Source organism: Anas platyrhynchos, chromosome 2 (assembly GCF_047663525.1).
Source record: "Anas platyrhynchos isolate ZD024472 breed Pekin duck chromosome 2, IASCAAS_PekinDuck_T2T, whole genome shotgun sequence".
In the NCBI taxonomy this organism is placed as follows: Eukaryota; Metazoa; Chordata; class Aves; order Anseriformes; family Anatidae; genus Anas; species Anas platyrhynchos.
In genome coordinates, this window is record NC_092588.1 from 16927626 (window position 1) to 16954446 (window position 26821).

Genomic DNA, 26821 nt, shown 5'->3' on the forward strand with positions numbered 1-26821 from the left:
GCAGGAAAATAATTAGACAGCACAATAGTCTGTAAAACAATATTAGTGTCATCTCTCCCTTTAGAGAGGACAGTTTTCTCAGAGGTAAAATGTTTGCTGTGTAGTTAGATAAAATTCACTGTTGGCTAGACAGAAAATATTACACTGTACTTACTGTCTATAGTACCCATTGGATCCAATAAAAGAGTATGAGGAGAAAGATCTTAAAACTTTAGTGGCAGTAAGAAAACTATTGACAGGAAGTATTTAGTAATATTTACCATAACACTCAGAAAATACTAGTACATGTTTTTAAATACTAAAAAAATAGAGGTGTTTGTATCTCTGCTCCTTCTAAGAGTATAAGGCAAGAGCAGTGTAGTGTAAGAAGAAAATGTTTTCATATTATGTGCTGTGAAAAATACAAATCATGTTCTGCTGCTAGCTTTAATAAAGTCATATGACTCTTTATTAAAGATGACTCAGCCATATGAACAGCCATATGACTCCATCCTTATCAAAGGATGCCTTTGCCTGAGAAAACCATTGCCCTGAAGACATAGGATGTGGAAAGGCTTAAAGAGAAAGTGAAGCATCAACTCTATTTGCCTGAGGAATGGAACAGTTTCTTTATAGTTACCAGTATTTCTTCAAAGCATGAAGGGAACACCTGGAAACCAACCTCTAACTTACTTTTCTGTGCTAAAAAATGGGGAAATACCATCTTAGCTAACATCTTGCCTCCTCCTTGACAAAAAAGTTTGGAGACTAAGTTAAATGCTTAAACAAACAACATTTGTTTTAAACTAGCTACCAGGCTGTAAGTTTCTTCTGTTGGAGTTTTTTGGCAAGGTACTGCCAAAGCAGGTGACTTTGTTCTCATGAACTTAGTGGAAAAGGGATTTAAAAGAAATGCAAGCATAATGACATCGTGATACTTAAGCAATCTTTAATGTCATGCAGATTTAATGTACAAAAATCCTTTTGCATTAGAACAGCTGTATTTCTCAAAGATATTTTTGTTCTTATAAATGCTTCTGGATTTTTATTTTATTTTTATAACATCCAAATAAGGCTTCTCTAAGTATTTTTTTTTTTTCTCCATGGCACTCATAGTGGCACTCATAAATATTAAAATCTGATTTAGCTGTCACTAGTTCACTTCAGTTCATTGTATCACAGAACTTGAAAGTAACTTATTTAGGACCAAAAAGAAAAAAATAATTTGTAAATAAATATATGTAGTATGCACTTGATATTTTCTTCTTCCAAAAGTGTTGTATACGACAGACACGTATATAATTGCAATAAATTTCACCATCAATAAATTTCTATGGTTTACTTGATTTAACAAGAAAATGGTAAGTAAAAGAGAAGTGAACTATCTTTATACATGTATATCAGTGTGTGTGTGTGATCAGTATCTCAGACTACTAAACCCTGAAGCCCTTATAAGCCCTATTCTTCAGTACTATTGTGATATTCTTGCAATATGTAATATTCTTTTACCTTTGTACTTAGTGAAATTGCTTGATGCATGTGTGATCAGGACACGAAATACAACTTATACTGATATTTTCTCATATTGTTATCAGATGTCCACTGAATTCAATAAGAATTTGTCAAGATTGCCACCTGGATCCTAAATGTATTTTTTTTTTTATTTATTTAATATTTATGTTTAAAGCCCTCTACTGTAGTACTCCAGAGTCCCCTCCACATGGTTTCATTGTCAGTCAGACAGGTGGACAGCTCAACAGTATGGTTCGCTGGGCTTGTGATCGAGGTTTTCGGCTTGTTGGGAAAAGTACTGCTGTATGCAGGAAGTCTCCATATGGTTATTACTCATGGGATGTTCCAGTCCCAGCTTGCCAAGGTAAACTATTTAATTATAAAATAATATATCCTAATTAACTCTATTTTTCTAACATAAAGAATCAGTTTTCTGACTTAAAATGAATAGGAGGTATCTATGTATGTTTCTATCTAATAAACTGTTCAAAAACAAATGCATTTTTAGGAAACGGTATAAAGTTCATTTATTTTTTTGTTTCTTTTGTTTAGGTTCTAAATTTATAAATAAAATTTTAAATTTATAATTTTACATTTTACTTTAATTGCCACTTTATCATGATCCAAGCACTATATATAAAAAAAAAAAAAAAAAAAAAAAAAGACCTGAAACTTGCTACATTTCCAAGAACAGGAAACTGGAGAAAAAGAAATCATTACCTTTAATGCCATTCTAATCTGTCATGATTTACACTGAAATTTAAAAACAATTAATCAGATTAACTGATGTTTTATGTTTCAGGCTATCTACTTTGTACTCCAGGCCCCACCCCATAGTTTTGTATTTAGTCCCTTATGCATTATAAAAGCAAAACACGTTTTCCTTAACAAGAAAAAGAAAATGGTTATTTGATGTCCATCACAATTGTATTCTAATTATCCCTTTCCTGAAGAATGTTATTGTTCTGATAACTTACATATCTCTCTTCAGTGAAGTATTAAAATGACTTTTTTCCATGAAAAAATGCAGCTGTGTTTTCTAACTTTTGTTCAGAACTTCATATATCAAGGAATTTACATTATACTCTTACATAAACTGGTGAAAACACCAGTTTATATTCAGTTAGATTTCACAAATTATATGTTCATGGTAGTAATAGATCCTTCATTAGGACATCCCAGCTTAGTGTTTTGATTAGATGCTTGCATACATTTTGTTCCTGTTGAGCAGTGGAGATTAATTCTGTATGAATGTTCCAAGCTAATTTCCCACAAGTGTTTTTTGACAGTAAGTCTTTGAACTGCAAGTATGCTTGTATTTTTAAAACTATGGTACATGTGGTGCATTTGCTGCATATCATTCTTTATCTTTTTCTGCTCGTAAGTTGACATAAGGACTGCTTTTGTGACAGTTATTTGTAGAACCTGATCAGATTATTACCTAGGTATCTCAAATAATTTGGAAAGTTCTACTGTTATATATATATATTTGTTATTTTTTTGTGTGTGTTTTGTTTTAAAACATATCAGTCAGACATTGTGCTGTCTGATCAAACAGAAAGATTGTTGGTGCCGACTGTTTGAACTGAAAATTACTTAATATATGTATTAATTTAATAACAGCTAATCATAATTATGCATATGATGAAGGTTAGCTTGATAAATTATATAGATGTCATTCAAGTCTTCCAACAAGTCCCTACATGCTAAATGTGGTTGTGGCCATGATATGTGGCTTGCAATTCACAACAGCAAACTCTTCAGAATCAACCTTACTACTGTGAAAACCCTCAGAAGTAAGATGATTCCATGCATCACTCATGCATCTAAACTTCCCCTTACTTTGCTGAGGTGAAAATTATCCCCATCCCTGGGTGATACAGTTTTATGATATGAACCCTTTCATTACAATTTTGAGAACACTGTATGTAAATATACATAATGTTCTTTAACAGAGGATATTTACAGAAGGGATTAGCCATTTGTCATTCCACATTTGCCTCCACTACTGAGGAATACAACTTCAGCAAAAGTCATTTTAAGCATGAGCTAGTGCTTTTTACAACAACTTGTTATATGATGATGATCATATAACATGATTGTGATGATCATTGTTTTACTACCCATAATACCTGTCAGTCAGCTTTTGTCTGCTGTCAGGTTTTGTTCTCCACCATTAACCACATATTTTTCCAGGTAATATCAGATGACAAAGTCAGAGCCCTGCCTTCTACTTCACATCTACATTTACAGTGCGTGTGAGTCAGCACAGGCAGGCAACAGAAACAACCACAGACTCGCAGTTAAAATGTAAAGAGCAGATTTATTCTTGTTACCTCACTAATCAGGGGATCCCTGAAACAACACCTAAGCAGAGGGACATGAGCACAGGCACACAAGCAGGAATGCAGAAACCACTGAACAGGGTCCGTGATAGGAGATCACCGGCCTGCTGGTTTCAATTGTTTTTATCAAAAGTTTGCGCAGGTGCAGCTTTTACCACCATCCTGTGATTCTCACTGTGCTTCTTTGATTTTCTTTATACCAAGGCCGGGAGCTCAAGCACATCAGAGAGGGCACCTCGAAGTCCACCAAACACCTATGTTATCTATGCAAAGATAGATAATGTCATCAAACACACAAAGAGCAGCAGACATAATTTATTTGTTTTTCTACATTGCTGCTCCCCAGACTTTATGTGTTCCCAGCTGCAAGGTCACTTAAGCGTATTTACAATCCTGCTTGCCAGTTGTCCATTCTGATCCCATCCTCCTTGCCAATCTTCTGCTTTTAACCAATTTCTCCCAACACAGTCTAGCTAGCAAAGCCATTTTAATCAGTTCTTCATCTGAAGTCGGGATTGCCACAAGTGACCATTTAGTACAGCATAAAATGTTTCAGAATTTTTTTTACATAGTAGTGCAAAGACAAAAAACAACAGCAACAACAACAAAAAGTTATTTGCAATTTCTTTGTTACCAATGCATCACATTTTAATCTATTTATTTTCTGTCTCCTAAATGAAGCTTACCAGTCAAATCACAGTAGAAGTTACTGGCATCATTCTATAGGAAAGAAGAAATCTCAAATTTATGAATTCTTTAACTCTGCAGTCAGCACATTTATTTATTTATTTATTTATTTTTAATAACAAGTCCATTCCTTGACCAATATTTTTGCTGCCTGCAGAATATTTCTTGACTGTATTTAATGTGTTTTCTTTATATTTTTCATTTTTCATCTTTACAATTAGTCACTACTGAACTCTTTCACTAATGAATGCCAGCAGCCTTTTCCATTACTGCTTTTTATTCTTTTCAAATTCATAAATAATTTTAGAGCATTTTCTTATGTTCTCATTTTTATACCTATATGAACAGAAATCTTGATCTCTGAACCTCTGAATAGATAATACTGGCCATTCTTGAAATCTTGCTCTATAGAACTTTCCAGATACACATTTTCGTGGGTGTGGTGGTTTTACTCAGGTGGGCAGCCAAGCTCCACCACAACCGCTCTCTCACCCCCCCTCTCCTCAAAGAGGAAGGGGGAGAAAATACAACACAGAGAACTCGAGGTTTTAGATGAGAAATGTTTAATTAAAGGGAAAGGGAATGGGGAGAAAAAGAAACAAAAGAAACAGTAAGTCCGTGCGGAAGCACAGAGAGAGGGAAAAAAATTATTCTCTACTTCCCATCAATGAGCGATGTTCAGCCACGTCCTGGGAAGCAGGGCCTCAAAACGTGTAGTGGTTGTTCAGGAGGAACAGCCCCCTCCCCCACAATAGCCCCCCTTTTATTGCTGAGTGTGACATCAGGTGTTATGGAATATCCCTTTGGTTGGTTTAGGTCAGCTGCCCCGGCAATGTCCCCTCCCCATCACTTGCCCACCGCCAGCCTCCTGGCTCTTGGGTACTTGGAAGGAGTCCTGATGCTGTGCCAGCACTACGTAGCAATAGACACAACACTGGAGTGATATCAGTGCTGTTCCAGCTATGAGTGCAGAGCACAGCACTGTGTGGGCTGCTGCAGGGAAAAGGTGACTCCAGCTCAGACAAACCCAACACAGTGGGTGAAAACTTTTTTACATTATGTACAAAACCAAATATATGTCAGTAGAAAACATTCAAAGCAGCAGAAAAAAGAAAAGCCTCAAGCAAAACTTCAGCAATTACCTGAAAGATTTCAAAGAAATTTCGAAGTTAATACAAAAGCACCATTCTTCTGCCATAGAAAGCAGTAAAAGGAAACTGCTTTGAACTCTAGATTGTATAATAATAACAATACAAATTAAGTAAAAACATTTACTATTCTAACTTTGAGATATTAAACATTCAAGCTGTATCTGTTAAGTGTAGTTCTTAAATGTCACAGAACAAATGAACAATCACAGGTCTTTTACAGGATAAAACGTCAGATTTGTGTTTAGGAAATTATCATTACAGAAACTTTTAAATGTGACTTGACATTTGATAAAGGATATTTAAGACCTTTATATAAGTCCAAAAATAATTTCTAAATTTCTTATTTCAGATAAGTCTTTAGATCATCTTCAGAAGTATTTAGGTGATCTTCAAGAATTCAGAAAGCTGAGGTCTTCCATGTGTTGCACATGTAGATCTTTGTGGTTGGAGCACTGTTCAGAAGTTCACAAAAGAAGACTAGGTGTTAGTGTTTCAGATGTGATTACAATTATACTGTTGATCTGCAAAAATGTATTTTTTACAGCCCAAGCTGATATATAATCATGAAACATTTCAGTGATAAATCTGTGTTTTGGGCATTTTGGATATTCCATACCTGTATTCTTAAATCCTGTTTTGAGTTTAATTCTGTTTTCAGATATGTCAATAACTTGTGTTGATCTTTTCAAGTTTTTTCCCTTAACTAAAAGACATTTTCTGTGCAAGTTCCACACAAGTAAAATGCACCTCGTAACTGCTGAAAACTTTATTTATTTGTATAAATGGCTGTTATCAAAGATTCAGTGTACTGACATGAAATCTGTTTCTTCAAACTTTAAGGTTAAGGGAAGGATATATTTTTCTTACGCCACAAGATTGATTCTGTTAATAGGGATGATAGGACTCAAAATTTATCAAGTAAGATACTAATGGAGATCTTTGAATACTTTGAATACTTACTTTGAAGGACTTATTAATCTCTATGGTAGATATAAAACATCTCAGATAGATAAAAAAATATAGATTTTGCTGATTGCAGGAAGCAAAAATCTATAGTACGTGAACAAACAGTGCTATGACATGTTTTAGATGTCAGGATCATAAGCAGCAGCTGTTGTGTTGTTGTTGTTTTTTGGGGGGAGGGTGTTGGATATTAGTTTTTATACCCTACTGAAAGCTGTCCTAGATGCAACTGGCAATGGACTTGTTTCTGGCAATTCCAATTCTGAAACTTCTGTTTATCATTACATGTAGTTTTGAAGGACAGGGCTAGCTTGGTCAGTGAAAATCTCCATCAACTGATTTTAAAGAGATGAGCTATGCTGGAAACAATTGCTTATACCAGCTTGTTTGTTTGTTTGCTTTTATACCAGCTTTTGGCTATCTTCCTCTTTGTGTAGTTGAGTCTATCTAATATTTGGTGCTGCAATCCAAGCTGTTGAGGAATTTGATATATATGTACATTTGCATTTTAGTGTCATGAGAGCTCTGTTTCTTTCTTTGGTAGAGTCAGGTGAAATAATAGAGGTCTGTCAGATGCTTTTTAAGAAGTGGAAGATGGACCATATGTTTAATTAACTTGTCAGTTTTGATTCTTCTGGGTCATGTCTTCATACGTGGTTGTAGATTGAATTCAATGACTCTCAGGGCCTTGAATATCTCCTAATCTTGGTTTTCTTATTTTCTTCTAAAGATGTATGTTTCTACTTGCCAGTAGATAGCCATAAAGTATATGTTTTTATGGTTGCCTAGACAAGGTAATGAGCAAAATAATTGTTGTTTTCTAACAACTTTTCAGTACAGCATGTCCTATAGTTTAACTTTACACAGAATTCACAGTTTCTTTTCATGGAAATTCAAGCATATTTTTTTTCACTGATCTTACCATGTTTGTTCTGCAAACTGTGATAGCATTAGTGCTTTACCTGTGTCTCAGCTGTGATTATTAGCTCTGGTACAGAGCCATACTGTTACATTGCATATAAAGCAGATTTGTCTTATACCAGACCAGCTCACAAAAGGGACAACAACTGAAGACTTTTTTTTTCTACATACTGTTTATGCATTGTGAGGCTTAATTCTTTATAGTTCTGCACAGGAGGGATAGGTAGTCTCTTACTGTTCAAGATTCCACTTTAAAGTACTTAAGAATTAAGTGCCAAAGCTCTGTTTTAGGGATCGGACTTGCATTATATGTGTAGTGTTAAAATGTGGAAAAAACTCAGGTTTTATTTATTTATTTATTATTTTATTTTATTCATTTATTTATTTTTTATTTTTTTTATGTTTTAGTTAGGGCTATTTCTAGGGCTACTTCTTTTGCTTTCCCTCTGCTGAATACTACTAGTAGTAGTAAAGTAGCTTACACTCTCATTTGTGAATTTAAAAATACTTTTTAAAGGGTATTTTATTTCTCCTTTACAGGAGGAAGAATAGAATGTTGAAAGTTAATATTAGTGTTGCCAGAGGTCACACAGGTCATGTGATGGAAGAAACCCAAATTACAAACTAGGTTTCCAATGCCTCAGTCTGGTGCTGTATTCATTCAGCCATGATGGTCATACCTTTTCCAGATATTTTTTATTTCATCTTCTTTTATTGTCTTCTGCATTTTGAATGAGTAACTGCAGGGTTACGAACCATGTTTTATATTATTTGTTTGGTTTTTGTTTTATTTTTTTCTTTTTCATAGAAACCTAGGATCATAGAATGGTTTGGGTTGGAAGGGACTTTTTTTTGTTCATCTAGTCCATCAAAAGACAAAAACTGTCTGAGATTTAATTCCCTAAACTTTTTAAGGGAATTTATTTGTAGCCTTAAAACAAACATTAATGAGTTAAAAATCCATTTGTATGAATTTATGACTGTTGAAGTTACAGTCCATAATCCCTCTGAGAAAGGCAGTTTATAGTGAAGAACAGATACAATTACTATGGCTTTCTCTTTAATCAGCAATATCTTGTGGAATTCCTAAATCTCCAGTGAATGGTGGGATATTAACTACAGATTACTTGGTTGGCACCCGTGTTACTTACTTTTGCAATGATGGGTATAGACTATCATCCAAGGAACTTACCACAGCGTCCTGCCAGCCAGATGGTACCTGGAGCAATCACAATAAAACACCTCGCTGTGTAGGTAGGTAATATGTAAAAAAACTCTAGTGAGTAAGAATGTTACTGTACATTTTGTTTATTTATCCAAAATAGAAAAACGATATATTATTTAAACTTTCAGCTTCAGGAAACTTTAAGTTGTGTATAATTGTTGATATTAAGTTACTGTGAAGTATATATTTGAAGTATATGTATCTGAGATATGTTCCTAAACATTCAGTGACAGCAGAAGAAATACACAGATTACAGAATACATTCAAGCTGAAAATTAATTTTCAGCTAAATCAAAGGTAATGGTTGTAAAGGTTTGTGCAAAAGTCAACTCTGCAATGATATCTTCACAGTTCATATACTGTTAACAATTAACAGTTCAGAATTCCAAAGTCACTGGTGTTATTTGAAATTATTGCTGATTATTTATATCCAGCGTATCATTATAACCCAACACTACCTAAACTCTGGGAAACATCAATGAAGAGAAAATGCCTGCTCAGTTCCAAGGAGAAGCAGATAATTTCAAATTTATAAATGGGGTATGATAACCCTGTAAGACTGTAAGGTTGATGCAGAAATGTCACAGTGCCAGATGCACATTAAAATTTGGATTATTTCACCCAATGAACTAGAAAGGAAAGAAAATATACCCAAGATAATTTTCAAGGATTTTCCTTTTTTTTTTCTTTTTTCTTTTTTTTTTTTGCTCTTGTGCCTAAAAGGCACAATGCCTTATGCCTTTCCTTCGTTTAAAAAAGCAATGTGAACTGAGAGAAAGAAAGCAATATCCAGTAAAGATTTTATTCTGTGACATTTTCATTTGATCATGGGGAAAATATTATGCTTTCTAACATTCTTCACTTAGATCAGGGTTGTTGAAGGATGTTTTTTTGCAAAGGAAGTACACTTTGAATTAGGGCACGAGGAAAAGATGTGTTTGCTGCTGAAAATGCATTCTGAATATGAATATTATTTTACCTGCCACCATTGTGCAGCCTCCCAAAGTCTTTACAGTTTTATATAAGGTATCTGGGTAGAAAATCAGTCCTGTATTTAAATTTAGCTAGCATTTTAGTAAAGATTCATCTGACTATGAATCTACAGTGAATTACTTCAATGTATGGAGCTATATTATCTACACCATTTACGTAGCTCTGTCTACACCAGTCACTGATTTGTCTGAGACATTGATTGTTATTAATTAAATGAGAGTGTTACCTGCTTAAACACATGCAATTTCAAATACAGCCTTATTCTTCGAACATCATCTCACTGGGTATAAAATATATTTCTAAATTAATAGCTCTACAGGTTTTTGAAATTTGTCTGTATTAAACCACAAATAACTGTGTTTTTGATATTTTGGAAGTTGTTACGTGTCCAAGCATCAATTCTTTTACACTGGAACATGGAAGATGGAAAATAGTGAATGGTTCACATTATGAGTATAAAACAAAAGTAGTTTTCAGCTGTGACCCAGGGTATTATGGTTTGGGACCAGCATCTATTGAGTGTCTTGCTAATGGAACCTGGAGCTGGAGAAATGAGCGACCTTACTGCCAAAGTGAGTACATGCTTCATCTGTATTTGCTGTGTGGATTGGAAATAAAAATATTTTATTTGGCTTAATTAACAATTAACTAATTTGGAATTGAGATCACTTAATTAGAAAAAAATGTCACTAACCCTAACCTTTAACTGAGGTAGTTAAATAGCAATTATTAATAATGTTCCAAACAGTGTTTGTTTTTAATTTTACAGAAACAATTTTATTGTTTTTTAATTATTATTTTCATTTTTTGAGTATTTTTGTGAGGAAATAGTAATCTTCATATACAGAGCTCTTCTACAGAACAGATAGAATACTTCATATTGCAATCTTGATTTAGCTGGTTGATAAACATTGCATATTATTGGATGTATGTTTGTGATACTCAGATATACATTTCTGTCCTGTTCTGTTTTTATCATGAAGTTATTTCTTGTGGAGAACTTCCTACACCTCCAAATGGAAATAAGATTGGAACTCAAATCACATATGGATCTACAGCTATATTTACTTGTGACTCAGGATACATGTTAGTTGGCTCTGCTGTAAGGGAATGTCTATCTTCTGGACTCTGGAGTGGAATTGAGACCAGATGTTTAGGTATGGATACAACTGTCAAAACATTCCTATTTTCTTTATATCTATCAGACAAAAGTAAGCAAGGTTAGTTAACATGCCTCTTTCTGTTAGCCTTTCAAGCATTGAAGAGAGTTCTAAATTTAAAGAAAAAAAATGCGTTGCTTTTTTTCTTATCAAAAGATTAACTGTGGTAACCTTTCCACAGTTTGAATCCCTTTTGAATTCCTTTGCCATACATGCAAAGCCTGTGTCATTGGACTGCTGCATATGGCTCCATAGGCCTATACATACACAGCAAGACAGATGGATTATAGATCTGTCAGCTTTAATACTTATCCTTAGTAAAATAGTAGACCTGAACTCAGTGGATATGTTACAGAATTAATCTATATACTTGCAAAAGATGGAAAAAAAAAAAAAAAAAGAAAAGAAAGGATAAGCATGTGGAAACATGGACAAGAGCACTTCATCCTTACTTCTGAGAGAAATAAACTTTCATCCTTATTTCTGAGAGAAAATCACTTTCCCAATGTTATGTATAAATTTTGAAAACCCCTTAGTGGTACATATTTAGGCATCTTCATTTTTTACACTTTATTTTTCAATACACTACATGTATTGAAAATTCTGATGAATGGCATGATTCATAAAATGGAGTACCACGTGAGTTTTAATTAAGTTCCTGAGGCAAAAAAAATCTCAGATTTGCTTTTTCCTTTTTTTTTTTTTCTTCCCTATGAGAAGTTTCTAGCCCTCAAAAAATTGAGAAAACTGTGCAAGTTTACAACAGCATTTATATTACAAAGACTGCAAATTTCAAAGGAAAGAAAAATCCAAATTGTGTTCCCTCTAAATGTATTTTCTTACTAGCAACCCCATTTTATTTATTTTATTGTGCTTTATTTATTTGTGTACTTATTTATTTGTTTGTGAGAACTAGATGACAAAAGGGAAACAGGAGTTTGTGTAGCTGGTAATATTTTTCCACTTAAGCTTAACTACTAGTTGTAACACTGCTTGCTTTTGTTGTTTGTCTTATTTATTTCTGAGTTCTTTGTCCTGTGTTGTCGTCTCTGAGGTCTCCATTTTCACATGATTTGGCAAATTGTGTGCCCATTTTACAGAGTTCATTAGAAAAATGGTAACAAAAGTCACATGGTTCATTCTTTCCCTGATTCCTTTAGGTTAAAAGTGTGTTTGTGATATTCATATAAAATATTTCTCATATTTTGGGAATAGAGGGTCAAGGGCCAAGAAGGTTACATTTATAATGTATGCAGTTTTACATTTATGATAGAGAATATATATATATATGTATATTTATTTGAACTTTTGTATCTATGTATTTATATATTTATTTCTTTAAATTTCTAATGTTCTAACATTAACTTCAATTTAATCTTAGCCAAAATAAAACTGGTAGAAATAATTTAGAAATCTATAGGTTAAAACCTGTAGATAAAAACCTGTAGATAAAAGGAATCGCTTATTTTAGAAAGAAGGTTTGATAATACAAATGGAATTTAATCTCTTTGCCTCACTGTCTTTTTCAAATTTCTTAAATGTGTAAAGACTTACCTATACAAGTGCAATACTTTAGTTTTCCCTAAGTTAATAAATATAAACCTTTGAGTGAAGTTATACAAAAATTTGAAGATTTTCTTCTTGTAATTAAATAAAATAAATAAAATAAATTTAAACTTCTCTGACATATTTACTGATCTTTTTGTTTGCTTGTTTGGTTTTATTATTTATTTTGAAAATTCTAGCTGGTCACTGTGGTAGTCCAGATCTTATAGTCAACGGTCAAGTAATTGGAGAAAATTATGGGTATAGAGACACAGTTGTATACCAGTGCAGTCCTGGTTTTCGGTTGATTGGTTCTTCTGTACGAATATGTCAACAGGATCACAACTGGTCTGGTCAGCTTCCATCCTGTGTGCGTAAGTAAGAGTGGCAATGCATACTGATTTCTGCTACAGGAATGTCTATGTCAGAAAAGATGAGGAGTATCTTTAAACTTAGTAAAAGAGAATGATTTGAAGTAGATCCTCAGAACTACATGGCTACATAAAATATGTGATTCATATATCAGATGAAGTTAAATGTTGTCTCTTAAAATTTCCAACAGATTTACTGCATCTTTTGGCAAATAAATACCTGTTATTTAAAAGTAAATATGAACTTCAAAAAGTGATGGGATTTAGGCACTCAGGTACTCTAATTTGAAAATAGCTTTATATGCCTTAGTGGTTTTAGAAATACCTAATGTAAATTGACTTTGACTGTAGTATTGAGTGAAGTAGATCCTCTTGAATTACACTGTCAGCATTGATAATTAAAATTATTGCTTCATGAAGTTTATAGTATTTTTTTCTACTTCTTAAAAATATACAATTATTAGTTGTACTCTTTGTGGTTTTGTGTGTGTGTGTGTGTGTGTGTTTGCTTGTTTGTTTGTTTTTACATGAATTTTCTATTTTGTTAATGAGATTCCTTTTACATGACAAGTTTGTCAACCTACCTATCAACATGTTTGTCAATATCTGAATATCTTCAGGGTGAGGGTGACAGAGCGCTAGAACAGGCTGTCCAGGGAGTATGTGGAGATATTCAAGACCTGTCTGGACACCTACCTGGGCAACCTGCTCTAGGGAACCTGCTTTGGCATGGGGGTTGAACCCAATAATCTCTTGAGGTCCCTTCCAACCCCTACAATTCTGTGATTCTGTGATACCATACAAAAGACTGTTATGTAATAAGAAAATATGGTATTTCATTTAGAATTTGAGAGTTCTTAAAGGATTCTCAAGTGAATTATAACAATTCGATAATTGTTTCAATGATATTAGTGTATTGAATGCACTTTTATTTAATATATTGTATTGAATACTTTTTTGTCCAACTGCAGATATTCTGTTTTTATGCCTTCATTCTTGTTGCAGAAAACCTTGTTCACTACCCTGACTGCTCACTCTCTTTACTGTTTTACATAGAATGAGATATACATGTACTTAACACTACTATAATAATTTTATTAATTTTGTTTCCACTTCATTTTCTATTAATAAACCATTACTTTATATTACATTTCGGGCCAACACAGATATATTCCTTACATATAAACATTGAGGCAAGGAAATAAGAAGGAAAAAATTCTTGATCCATTAATCAAGAATTTTTGAATTAAATACAAAGAAAATGTTTTAGATCGGCTAGGAGCCACATAAGTGTGCATAATTTATTTCTCTGACAACTGGAAACAGTTTTACAGAATTACAGAACTGTTAAGGTTGGAAACGACCTTTGCAGGTCATCTGGTCCAAGCCCCCTGCTCAACTAGGGACACCTGGAGTATGACCATGATCATGTCCAGGCAGATGTCCAAAGAGGAATCTGTAACCTCTTTGGGCAATCTATTACAGTGCTCTATTTGTCTGAATAGAAGGGAATGTGTAGTAAAGCATTTCAGAAGAACACACAAAACTTGGGGAAAAAATTAGTTTTTCCAAAGACTGTTATAAACAGGAGCTGCCTCTAACATTGTGATAGATGCTTAGAAGCAGATTTACTTTTGATTAAACGCTCAAATGAAGTGTATAGTGAAGTGAATAACTTCACATTTTTGGATTTACTTAACCTCCACAAGTCTTAACTGATTTTTTGAGATTGAATGTTTAAAATTAATGGTTCTGACCTTTTTACTTTTGAATTCAAAATTACATCTTTCTTGTAAAATGGAAAGATATTGATATCATTGTGTATTGTTACTGCTTATGCATGTGTAATATATTTATGTATATTTCCTACTTCTGTTTTCACAACAGAATTTTTTATTGTTTTAGGTACAATGAAAAATATTTCTATGTGGCTGAATACCACAATACTGACAGTTTTACAAATGTTCGTAGTTCAGTGCACTATTCTAACTTCTCTTGTGGGGAAAAATGCAATGCCTTATGTTAAAAGTCTCTGATACCAGTAATACAAAGATAATCATAGATAATCATATTAATTGAACATACCAATTTAATATTCATTCTATATTCATAGAATATTCTGTGACTCGTCTGTATGCCGTAATAGTTTTTAAGGACCATTTTCACGTTTTTTTATGTTGTTGCTAAAGTTTATTTAAATTATAGTCTATGAATAGGCTTATTTTAGTATTATCAGGTCTGATCTAAAAGGAGAAAAAGAGAATGTAGGTTTGTTAGACCTAATTAATTATTTAGAAAAAAACTCTTAAAAGATAAAAAATGCATTTTATACAATGATATTTCACTTATTTCTTTTCATTTTAAATTAGTGATGATTATATTCTTTATCAATTATTAGATTTGTTAAAATATAGAAAAATATGTATGCATTTTAAAAATTATTTTTATGCAAATTAATTTTTGACTGATTTTTCTTACATCTGGTCTTGTGGGCAGAGAAAAAGGAAGCTCTTCTGTAGTCAGTTTATGTAAAAATACCAGAAATTTTTCACTCACTCTGTCCATAACATTTCATATACCCAGTCATAAGTTTGTAACTTCACTAAGTACTTAGGCCTGAAAGATAAAAGAATGACTAGTTAAGACATATTTACAAAAAATAATTTCTGTGGAATTATGTATTTCCTTTCAGTGTCAGTCTATGTGTAATGAAAATCAAGTGCTTCCTTTTCTGCTGAATCTTCAGAAGAATTGTCTTCATTTACTATGATTACTATATGGCACATTTTAATTAGTTTATGTAAATATTTTATTAAACTGCATGAAATATTTTTATTATTATTTTTTATAATCCTTACTAAAGAGCCATTCAAAAAAAAAGGAAAAAATATTTTAAATATTTTTGTCATACAAGTATGATTAGAGAAGAAACACTTGAATATTTACTAAAATATGTCAATTCTTATTCAGTTCAGAGATGTAAACCTTTCATGGAAAGCACCCACTGTCTTATAAAATTTTAAAATGCTCTTATGTGATGATTATAATGATAATTATAAATCATGAAAAGTTATAACAGCACGCTCTGTCTGCTTTTTTCTTTCTTTGTTTTGTGTTATGCTAGCTGTTAGCTGTGGTCACCCTGGTAGTCCGATTTATGGAAGAACAAGTGGAAATGGTTTTAACTTCAATGACATTGTGACGTTCTCGTGTAATACTGGGTACGTTATGCAAGGACCAACCAAAGCACAGTGTCAGGCCAATAGGCAGTGGAGCCACCCACCTCCAATATGCAAAGGTATGAAGCATGCATTTGCAGATTTCAAAGTTGGAAAATTAAGATGGGAAAATAAATTGAAGGTAAAGGGGCACTGTCAAGATATGTATTAAATATGTATTAAATATGTAGCAAAAATCATGAGTCTTACTAGCAGGCATTTAGTTATTAATATTACATTAATAACTATGTTCATTAGGCATGTTTTATTTTCCAGTTAGGTCTGTTCAACATTCAAAAAATTGCCATGATAACTCTTGCAGAGAAATTTTCATATATGTCTGTAGTTTTTATTGATTTTGTAAAGTAATTATACAAGTTTCTTAAGTAAAATTATGTATAGAAGTTTGTTTGCTTGTTTGTTTGTTTTTAACTCAGAAGTAACACTGCATTTTTAGCCAACACAGTTCAAAAATGGCATAGGAAAATGTATTTTTCCCTTTTTTCATTTTTATTGATCTAACTGCTTATCGTTGTTTTCCATTTGTGTTCTTTCTCAACACTTCTGTCATATTTGGACCAGAAAGCTGAAAGCCAACCATATCTTGGCCTGCATCAAAAGAAGTGTGACCAGCAGGTTGAGGGAGGTGATTGTCCCCCTCTACTCTACCATCATGACACAAACTGGACTAGTGACCCGAGAACAAGATACAGTCTTTCCAGGTCCAGAGGAAGGCCATAGATTTGATCAAAAGGCTGGAGTACCTATGCAGACGGGCTGAGAGAGTTAGGGTCTTTTTGTCTGGAAAGGAGAAGTCTCCATGGGGATCTGATTGCAGCCTTTCAATATATATTAAAAATAAAAGAGAGAAATTTTTTACAAGGGCTTGTAGGCGCAGGGCAAGGGGTAACAATTTTAAACTGAAAGAGAATAGATTTAGATTGTACATAGGGAAGACATTTTTATGATGAAGGTTATGAAACACTGGAACAGGTTGCTCAGAGAAGTTGTGGATGCCCCATCCCTGGAAGTGTTCAACGTGGAATTGAATGGGGCTTTGAACCACCTGTCCATGACCAAAGCAGGGATTTTGGACTAGATGATCTTTAAGGTCCCTTCCAAATTTAACCATTCTGTGACTCTATAATTCCAAGTTATTTTATGTATTTATAGGAATGTATCCTATATTGTACTTTCAGTAATGTTCTCCACTTTCCTTTGATCACTTTGCCTTAAGTGATAACAGCAAATAGTTTACAGAAGTTTAAGTTCCAAAGACCTATTTGTTGTTGAGAAGTTACTATAAAAAATTTTAAAAAAGTACCTAATAAATATCATTTCAGTCTAACTGCTATAAATCACCCTGGTGTTCTGAAATTGTAGAGTAATGGAGCAATGTGCAAAACTGTCTGATATGGTACTGACTTGTAGGGATCAGAGACTCAGGAAATAAGCTGATTAGGCTATTTTTATTTTTATTTTTATTTTTTTTGATATTTTACACAGCATCAAATCTATTATTTTTAAAACAGAATTTAAAAATAAAAAGAACCCATTTTTTGTAGAACATTATTACTGGTGTCTGTAATATGCAGTGTCTCAACAGAAACCTGTAAGTTGCCAAAATAAAAATAAAAATAAAAGTAAAAATAAAAATAGTCTTCTATTATTTTTAAATGTATGAAACCTAAAGTAATTAAGGACTCTAAAATCATTCTGTATTGTTAATTATCCAAATGTTAATACAGGAAGAAAATAAATTTGCATTGTTGTAAGGGTTGGACCAAAGGTACATTTAGTCCCATTTAGCCCAACGAATTTCCAGGTGTTGGCAATAGTCTTTGTCAGTATACACTAAATGTAATGATATGTTCAGCCACTTTTAGTGGCAAAGACTATTATAACATCAGCATGCTGTGAATAAATATTTCCTTTTATTTACTTTGGGTTAAGTATCTACTAGTTTCATATCATCTTCCTAGGTCGGTATAATTATAAATAAAATCAAGGTTGAAAACATTCGAAGTTTCATATGTGATGGATAGGAACCCATGTACCAACTATTTTAATAAACTGCATTTGTATAGGTCTCAAGTTTATGCTTTTTCTCTTTTTTAGTGGTGAATTGTTCTGATCCTGGAATTCCTGCAAATTCCATAAGAGAGAGTAAAATAGAACATGGAAATTTCACATATGGCACAGTGGTCTTTTATGACTGTAATCCTGGATATTATTTATTTGGCTCTTCAGTTTTAATTTGTCAGCCAAATGGCCAATGGGACAAACCTCTTCCTGAATGCATTAGTAAGTAGATAACATGTTTTTATGTTTATTTTATTCTATTGCTTATTTTTATTTGCTTTTATTAAGTATGTGAACTGAAATAGGTATTATTTTACAAAACATCTACATCAGTCTTATGACAGCAATTAGAATAATCATATTTATATACATTTTCGTGTGTGGTAATGATGGAAGGTCTCAAAGGCAGCTGAAGTAGCAGAGTTATATTATTATTGTATGCAGCAAATAATGTGGAAACCTTGAGAAATGCAATAACCGAACTACAAAAGTCTCTGAATGCTTCAGCACAATGATCAGTAACAGGGACAAATGGTAAAATCATATCTATTGAGTTTACCAATATATTTCCCCCATTGGCCACAAAACTATAATCACACTGAAACTTAAAAACAACAGTGTCCAACTGTTGGGTTATGTTACTATAATATCCCCTGGATTTCTCTTTGGACAATAGCAAGATCTGTGAAGACAGTAAGCAAGTATGACTCTGTAGAGCACCAAAAGTATCTTCTGGATCATATCCTCAGCTTACCACACTATCAGACGTACCTGAACAGTAAACATATGCAATTTAACACTAGGAAGGCAAAAGCATAGATGCTGCGTTTGTTCCGTCTTGTTATGCATAACTTTCTAACTGTGATGTTAGAAAAAGTTAAATGTAGTTATAACCACAGACATTTCATAGATGTTTATTTTTTGTGAATCATGGACAGGCATTTACGGTGTTATAGGTACACATTCTCAATTTTACTTCTGTTAGTTTTAATTAATTGAGATTTCTCCAGTTTTGTTATTCACTCTAAATATATATATGTGTGTGATTTTTATTTCTTCTTATGGCTAAAACATTTAGTTATGGAATTTTTCATTTAACAGGACAAGTAGTTTGATAAGTAGCAATTCACAGTTAAACTTATAACAGAGTCAACAGAGTCTAACTGTTAATAACATTAATTTTTAAGATACCACTACTGTTTCAGAAAGACAGATATTACCTAGTAGTGACATAGCTCCAAAGGGAAAGAAATCCTAGAAGTAAAGGTTCAAAGATATTTTTTTCTTTCTACTTTTGTGTTTTTCTCCCCTAGTCTTCATTCAGAATTGTCAAAAGTAATTTAATAATGCACATTTTACTCTTTTTTAAGTTGCCTTTTGTCAGTGAAAGTTCCATATGGAATTTTGAAATGGCATCCTCAGCTTTATTTGTGTCATTTGGATAGAGGGGTTAATGCATAGTAACCCAGCCAAGTTATTTTATAATCAGAAGTCTACTGAAATCTATTCTGATGCAGCTACTGTATATTTTTATAAGACCCCATCAGCTTCAGGTAGATTTTGCAAATCGGTTCAATTTCTGGACTTATGCAAGGCAGTCATTCAATATTCAGAACATTTTTTTCCACTGTAAGAGCAATGGAAAAGAAGCTGAAAACTAGCTGAAAACTAACAATCCAACATTTGACCTATGTTGGATTGTTATCTTGACCTAGATGGATTTCAATCTCTCTTTAATTAGTCTCAAGTAATCTACCTTCTTTTGAAATACCGGTAGAGTAGACACAGTGTGACAAAGGAAAAGTCATTCACCTGTAAAATAACTTAATTCCTTTGAAACGTGATATCCTACAACGTGTTCTCTTCTTCTAGCTAACATAAATACAGGAAGAAATAGAATTTGGTGGAGACCTGGGCCAATATGCTCTTTCAATTCTTTCTTTTAATTAAAGTTTTTAAGGGGCTTATGCTATTTAGCATATTTATGCACATGTTGCTAGAAAAAATACTTTAAATGTGAAGTGTACTGTGAATGAAAGGTACATATCGACAATATATCTTACAGAATTTTTGTTTCATTTCCTACTGTAGCATATTCTCATTTTAGTTCCAGGAGACATGCTATGTTTACATATTTCATGACATTTAAGCAAGGTAGTAGAATTAGGTGTGTACAACCTAACTTTGGATATGGTGGTGTGCAATCTCTAAGTGGAAATTACAAAAATGGCAAGGTTACTAAAAAATAACCACAGTATGAAAATAACTTACAATTATTGATAAAAATTTACACAAAGAAAAACTAATAGGGAGTTTATCCATGATCGTGTCTAAAATTGTGATCTTATCCTGTGCAATCTCTGTGCAATTAAAATCAATAGATAGTATGTAGGAACAGTTAAAAACAATAAAATGTTAAAAATATGTACAAGAATATCCACACAGCATAATATTTTAAGTAAACCAAAGTCCTGTGAATTGGTACATTAGAACATTATCTTGTTTCTAAGCCTAATAGATGTCATGACCAATGGATGAGAGATTCATGTTTGCATATTCTCTGCTTCTGCAGTGACTTTGGCAGATATTGTCTTCCTGTATTTGTCTGAAGAGTAAATGCATAATTTTGCTGTATGTGTGTTCATGCCATAAGGCTCAACTTAGTGAATGAGTGCCTTTGGACATCAATATCTATATCTACCTTTTTGACATCTACAAACATTTGTTTCACAGCTTTTGATCCTTAATATGCTTTTCGTTTCTTATCACATAATGCGGTCACCTCTGACCAAACCCTAAAAAGGTCTACTTCTTCAAAAGGTTCTACTTCTGTCTGGAGTTATGAAAATGATAACCACAAACTGTTTGATCAGTGATAATAACCTTTTTTTATCTCCAATAATTATGCATTGTAGTGATTGACTGTGGCCATCCTGGCGTTCCTCCTAACGCGGTCCTGTCTGGAGATAAATATACATTTGGATCTACTGTTCATTATACTTGCACAGGTAGACGTTCTCTGTTAGGGCAGTCATCTCGTACGTGTCAATTAAATGGACACTGGAGTGGATCTCTTCCTCATTGCTCAGGTAATACTTTTAAATTAATGTGTGTCCTAAAGTTATTTTGAATTTATTTTCATTTTATCAGAAGGCTATTTTTTAATCTGGAAAATCATATATAAAATTGAAATACTACCTCAATAGAAGTAAAAAGAGGTAAAACTCCCCAAAAGTGAAAACTCTGTTAACAAGAAAATCATATCTTTAAGATTATGTTTTTGGGTTCCTGTTTTGTTTTGTTTTAATCTCCAAAGAAACTATTTACCTGATAGACACTTCTGGTATATTTTAATTATATGATAAATACCTCTTTATAATAAAGCCCGATATGCTCCACATAATTTCAGGATAGGGTACTTGGTTTTGAGAGAAAACTGTCTAGTCCTTTTAATAGATTATCCCTCACTTAAGTCAATATATGTTTACTGAACACCTTTACTGAATATTCTGTTTCACAAATTTAATTTGATTCAGTTTAATAGCAGTGATCAGTTGAAAATCATAAATCTAAGTCACTAAAAAATGTTCTGCTTTGCCTTAATTCCATTTATTATTTAATATCTATGTAAATGTAGATTCTGATAGAGGCGATAGATTGTGATAGGTCATGTTATCTGTTTTAATTGTTAGTAAATATTGCGTGAGGGGGAGTCTTTCTTGCCATCAATATGTTTCCAGTATATAGCTTAAAGGAATCATTTATTTATTTTTTTTTAATCTTTTTCTGACCTATGTAATTGGTACTTGGATAGTAGTTGGATATCTTCAGAGACAGAACATATTAAGAAAACAATGTACATATTTTGTCTTGGTCAATGTACTCGTTTTTGTCTATGCTGAAACAAGTTGAAAAATAAATTATAACCAAATGTGGTAGTTTCTATACTAGTTTTACACAAAAAAAAAAAGCCAGGGTTTTTTATAGTATTAGTAAATATGAAACTTTTTTTTTTTTTCTCTCATCTACATCTCTTTTGTGTATTCATACATATACTGTTCATGTTAGTTACACCTTCAGAATACACACATTTACAGCACACATAACAGAAATGTTTAAAAACTAATAACAAAATAGGACTCGGTTAAAAAATATTACTAAATTCCAAAGAGTTCAAAGAATTGCTCAGTATCTGAAAAATAATTGCTCAGTATCAGCAAAATAACATTTCATATTTATTCCAGTCTTTACATTTCAAATTCTAGGTGATACAGCTGGTTCTTGTGGTGATCCAGGTATCCCAGGTCATGGGTCTAGGGAAGAAAACAACTTTAAAATTAAAAGCACAGTACATTTCAGCTGTGATATTGGATATATCCTCCATGGCTCAGAGGAAAGGACATGTATGGCAAATGGAAGTTGGACAGGAAAACAACCTGAATGCAAAGGTAAATCACAGAAGACATACTCTTTTTTTCAAACTATGTTGTTAAACATGCTTATCCGAAAAACAATTTTATATTGCCAGTTTTGTAATGTGAATGATATAAAGTTGGTTTTGTACAGACCGTTACAATATTTTTAAAGTTTTTGCAACATATCAGTGGCTTGGCCTTAAATGAAAAATTTCAAATTAGTTCCAAGCAAGAAACAGCTTATTTTTTTCAAAGTTTTGAGGGAAAAACAACAAAAAAAAAGTATACTGGACTGTTGTTCCTTGTTTTTGAGCCACCATCAACTCTACGTGTTATCTAGTAGAAAAAATAAACAGAAAAGAGTAGTAGATAAGGCCCCTAGAACTCAATTTTTACTGAAAGATTTTTCCCCAAAATCTCACTATCATCTGGTGTTTAATTACAACCTTTGTACATTTGAATTTCAGAGAAAAAAGCTGTTTTAGTGAAATGACAATGTCAAGATTTCATTAGATACATTTAAGTAGTAAATGATTGGCACAAGGAAGTGTTAACATTATTTAAACACACTTAATTTTGTTAACTATTGACATTGTTATTTTTCAATAGAAAATGAAAGCGAGTTAATTTGGAGCAAATAATTTTAGAAATTTCAAGCTATATGTATTTTCATAAAAGAGCTCTAACAGGATATTTATGGAGAATCATTTATTATTTATTCATCTCGATTCAAATATAGGAAATAATTCCCAACAGACTTTTCTTAAAAGAAAAGCTTCCTGAATAGCATGAAATACTTTGAGAACCTGTGCTTTTATTATCCACTTTAACTCTGTGTATTATTTGTTCAGAAGAGTCATCTTGTTTTAAAAATTTATTTCACAAGCTGGTTTTGTAATATGAATGATTCCTACCAAACAATTATCACCCTGATGCAAAGTAAATATCTATATATATTGGTGTGTTGGTCTTTGAAGGAATATGCCTAACCAAACTGAACTTTCTGCTTTTCTATTTTGATCTTACCTATTATATAAAGTAATGACCAATTGTTGTCTTACATTTTAAGATACTTTCTGTATTATTTTTTACCCCTAAATCTCTGGAAACAACTTTTCTGGTTATATATATAAAAACAGAACTACTGTTCTAGTTTAAGTCATATAGGTTAGATGTATATATGTGATTACTTAAGAAAGATGAATTCCATTTCCAACGCTGAGCACTGAAGAACTGGGAAATACAAAGTTTAAACCTGTCTATGAAAGAATAGTTTGACTCCATCTGGTGCTTTGAATTAGAAAGGACTTGGATACTTTGATACATAGCACATACATACCAGGATGTCAAGTCTACAATGACAATTGTAGGTCAGGCATTTTCTTGGTTGGGAGTCTGTCTTTGAAGCTAAAGTAGTTTTCCTTTAATGCAGGGTTGTTGGCTTTTTCTTTCTTTCTTCCTTTCTTCCTTTCTCTTTTGTTCTTTTGTTCTTTTGTTCTTTCATTCTTTTGTTCTTTCTTTATCCTCCTCTTCCTTCCTTCCTTCCTTCCTTCCTTCCTTCCTTCCTTCCTTCCTTCCTTCCTTCCTTCCTTCCTTCCTTCCTTCCTTCCTTCCTTCCTTCCTTCCTTCCTTCCTTCCCTTCCCTTCCCTTCCCTTCCCTTCCCTTCCCTTCCCTTCCCTTCCCTTCCCTTCCCTTCCCTTCCCTTCCCTTCCCTTCCCTTCCCTTCCCTTCCCTTCCCTTCCCTTCCCTTCCCTTCCCTTCCCTTCCCTTCCCTCCTTTTTTTTTTTTTCTTTCTGATTAAATTCTTAGACTTTGTTTTCCTATATATGAAAGGATAAAAACAAATACTTAATGGAAACAGCTATTGTGCAACATGCATTATCAGTAGGTGGTGAAACCTACGTTTTTCACATTTTTCAGCACAACAGCACAGGTTTCTGCAACATAACACTGCTGGCAGCATGATTGTCCTTTGACAGTACTATTTCATAAATTATCTTAACAAACTAAATTTTGAACATATTTAACATTTTACTTACAGCTGTACAATGTGGTAATCCAGGCACAACTGCTAATGGAAAAGTATTTCGTATTGATGGAACTACATTCTCTAATTCAGTAATTTATTCATGCATGGAAGGATACATACTTTCTGGATCATCTGTAAGACAATGCACTGCTAATGGAACATGGTCTGGATCCTTGCCAAACTGTACAAGTAAGACATGTCTAATGGATAGTCTTGTTTTTCTCTTTCTCTTTATTGCAAGACAATAAAGTACAATATAAAGGATTTATAAAGTCTTCAGCTTTTTTTTCCCACTACTTCATAAATAATTTTGTATATGGAATACTTTAAAAATATAGTGCTGTAGAAAGATGGATGTGTTTACTGAAAGACAGACAAAGTATAGTAAAATACATTACCATATCGCTGTTATAATATTTTACTGATACAGCTTAAAGATACAGCTTAAAGGTTATCTACCTACTTTATTTCATTGCTAGCATATATTTTTAAATTTTGATATTTTTTAGATTCCCACCATGCTGTGCGTTTTTTACTATGACCATATTTCCCAAAAGTTCCTTATAACCTCGTGGAACCATTTTAGAACAGCTTAAACTGTGTGGCTGTCACACAGTGAGAAAAAAAAAAAAAGTGAGACAAAGTAAACAGCAGCAAACAGTGGATCTGGAAGCCAGTAAGGCTCTGTTGGCCTGGGAAGGATGGGTTTAAAGTTATGTTGGTTCATGCTGTGTAACTGCTCGTACTTAAACTCAAGAGTAACCAACCATGATCTAGGGCTATCACCTGACATTCGTCTCCTTACATCTTCCCCATTTCAAAGAACTTCCCCACTTCTAAGATCCTTTATCCAGCCAGGATCTACACTTTTTTTTTCCAGCCCCCTACTCGCCCTCCCCCCAAAACCACTCTAAGCAGGTGCATAAAATGTATCAGACTCCTAACTGGTATTTCTGTATTGTGTCTTTCCCAGAGGGAATGTCATCTCTCATGTCCCCTCTATTACTAGGGAGATTTGGGATGTACCATTTTTGTTTAGGCCAGGTGTTCTCAAAATTTACAGCCAGACAATTCTCATTGCAATTACCCAGAGGCTTCATCCTGACTATTCAGAAGTTTTGGTTTTGAGCATGAGTACCCCCTTACCCCCACCCTCCCACCCCACCCCCCTGCATATATGCTACTATTTTCTACCTGCCAAGGTTCACAATTGTTTGGCACCTAGGAGTACTTGTTTGTTATCATCCCAGTAAGAAAGTCAGTTGGGCTCTGTTAGGTATCATTGAAAAACTATTTATCAGAGCTAACATTGCAAGGAGAGAATAGCATAGATAACTTTTAGGGCCCCTTTAGATGCTGGGAGCCCCCCAGGGGTGTAGTATTGAACAGGACTCCAACCCCTGTGCAGCATTACAGGCAAACCTCATCAATATCAGGGACTTTCTCCTTTTGGTCATTCAAGCTCTTACAGCATTTTCTTACAAGGAAACAAATCTATTTATCATTTCTATAGTCAAAGAGAAATGATGTTCTCATGACAACTTCTTGCTGTACTGCTAGATAAAAACAAGGACATGCTCCTGGTGTAATCACTGGTATTGAGTGGGAGCTGCCTCCAGCTGCTCTGTTACAAGGAGCTGGCTTGGCCTCCATGGACAAGGGATCTGTGCAGCACAACACAGCCTGAAGGCCATGCTGGACATGCAGCACAGCAGAGGCCTGCACCTCCTCAGGCTATGAACCTGTGAACCTTTAAAACTACCACTGAGTAAAACTACCACACCTACCACTAAGTAGGTGTTACATTTCTTTTCATAAAAGTTCTCATCCTATGTTTATGAGCAAATATGGTATCTCAGTAAAATCAGGTCACCTTCTGTTGTGTTAAATGTTAAGGTAATTGGGAGTGATGTCCAATTAGCCATTATAAATCTGATCACATCCAAGGTACTGAACTAGCATGATTACAGATTCACAAATAATGTAATACGCCCTTAAAATCACCACATTCCGTGAACTACCACAGCCACACTTAAACAGTTCAGTCGCATTCAATGAGAACTATCACAGACAGATTTAATGAGTTGTGCAATTTATTAAACCAGCAGGTACACAGGTTCTTTGGATTGCTGGTAATAAATTCACTGTCTGCAAAACACGTGCAAATACCAAAAGTTTGAGTAATACAGCCTGGTTACAAACGTGTTAAAAGATATGAAGTGAC

General features: G+C 33.4%; 1 protein-coding gene across 4 annotated transcripts in view; it reads left to right on the forward strand.

Annotated features, from left to right (window-relative positions):
- CSMD3 (CUB and Sushi multiple domains 3) overlaps positions 1 to 26821 on the forward strand; it is a 641367-nt gene that overhangs the window by 570542 nt on the left and 44004 nt on the right. For all 4 annotated transcript variants that reach the window (XM_005009295.6, XM_038175100.2, XM_038175101.2 and 1 more), the window contains 10 exons: positions 1667 to 1855; positions 8627 to 8812; positions 10154 to 10348; positions 10760 to 10933; positions 12682 to 12855; positions 15977 to 16150; positions 18189 to 18374; positions 21068 to 21241; positions 22418 to 22600; positions 24610 to 24786. In XM_005009295.6, coding sequence (XP_005009352.3) covers positions 1667 to 1855; positions 8627 to 8812; positions 10154 to 10348; positions 10760 to 10933; positions 12682 to 12855; positions 15977 to 16150; positions 18189 to 18374; positions 21068 to 21241; positions 22418 to 22600; positions 24610 to 24786 — 1812 coding nt within the window. The remainder of the gene's footprint in view (positions 1 to 1666; positions 1856 to 8626; positions 8813 to 10153; positions 10349 to 10759; positions 10934 to 12681; positions 12856 to 15976; positions 16151 to 18188; positions 18375 to 21067; positions 21242 to 22417; positions 22601 to 24609; positions 24787 to 26821) is intronic.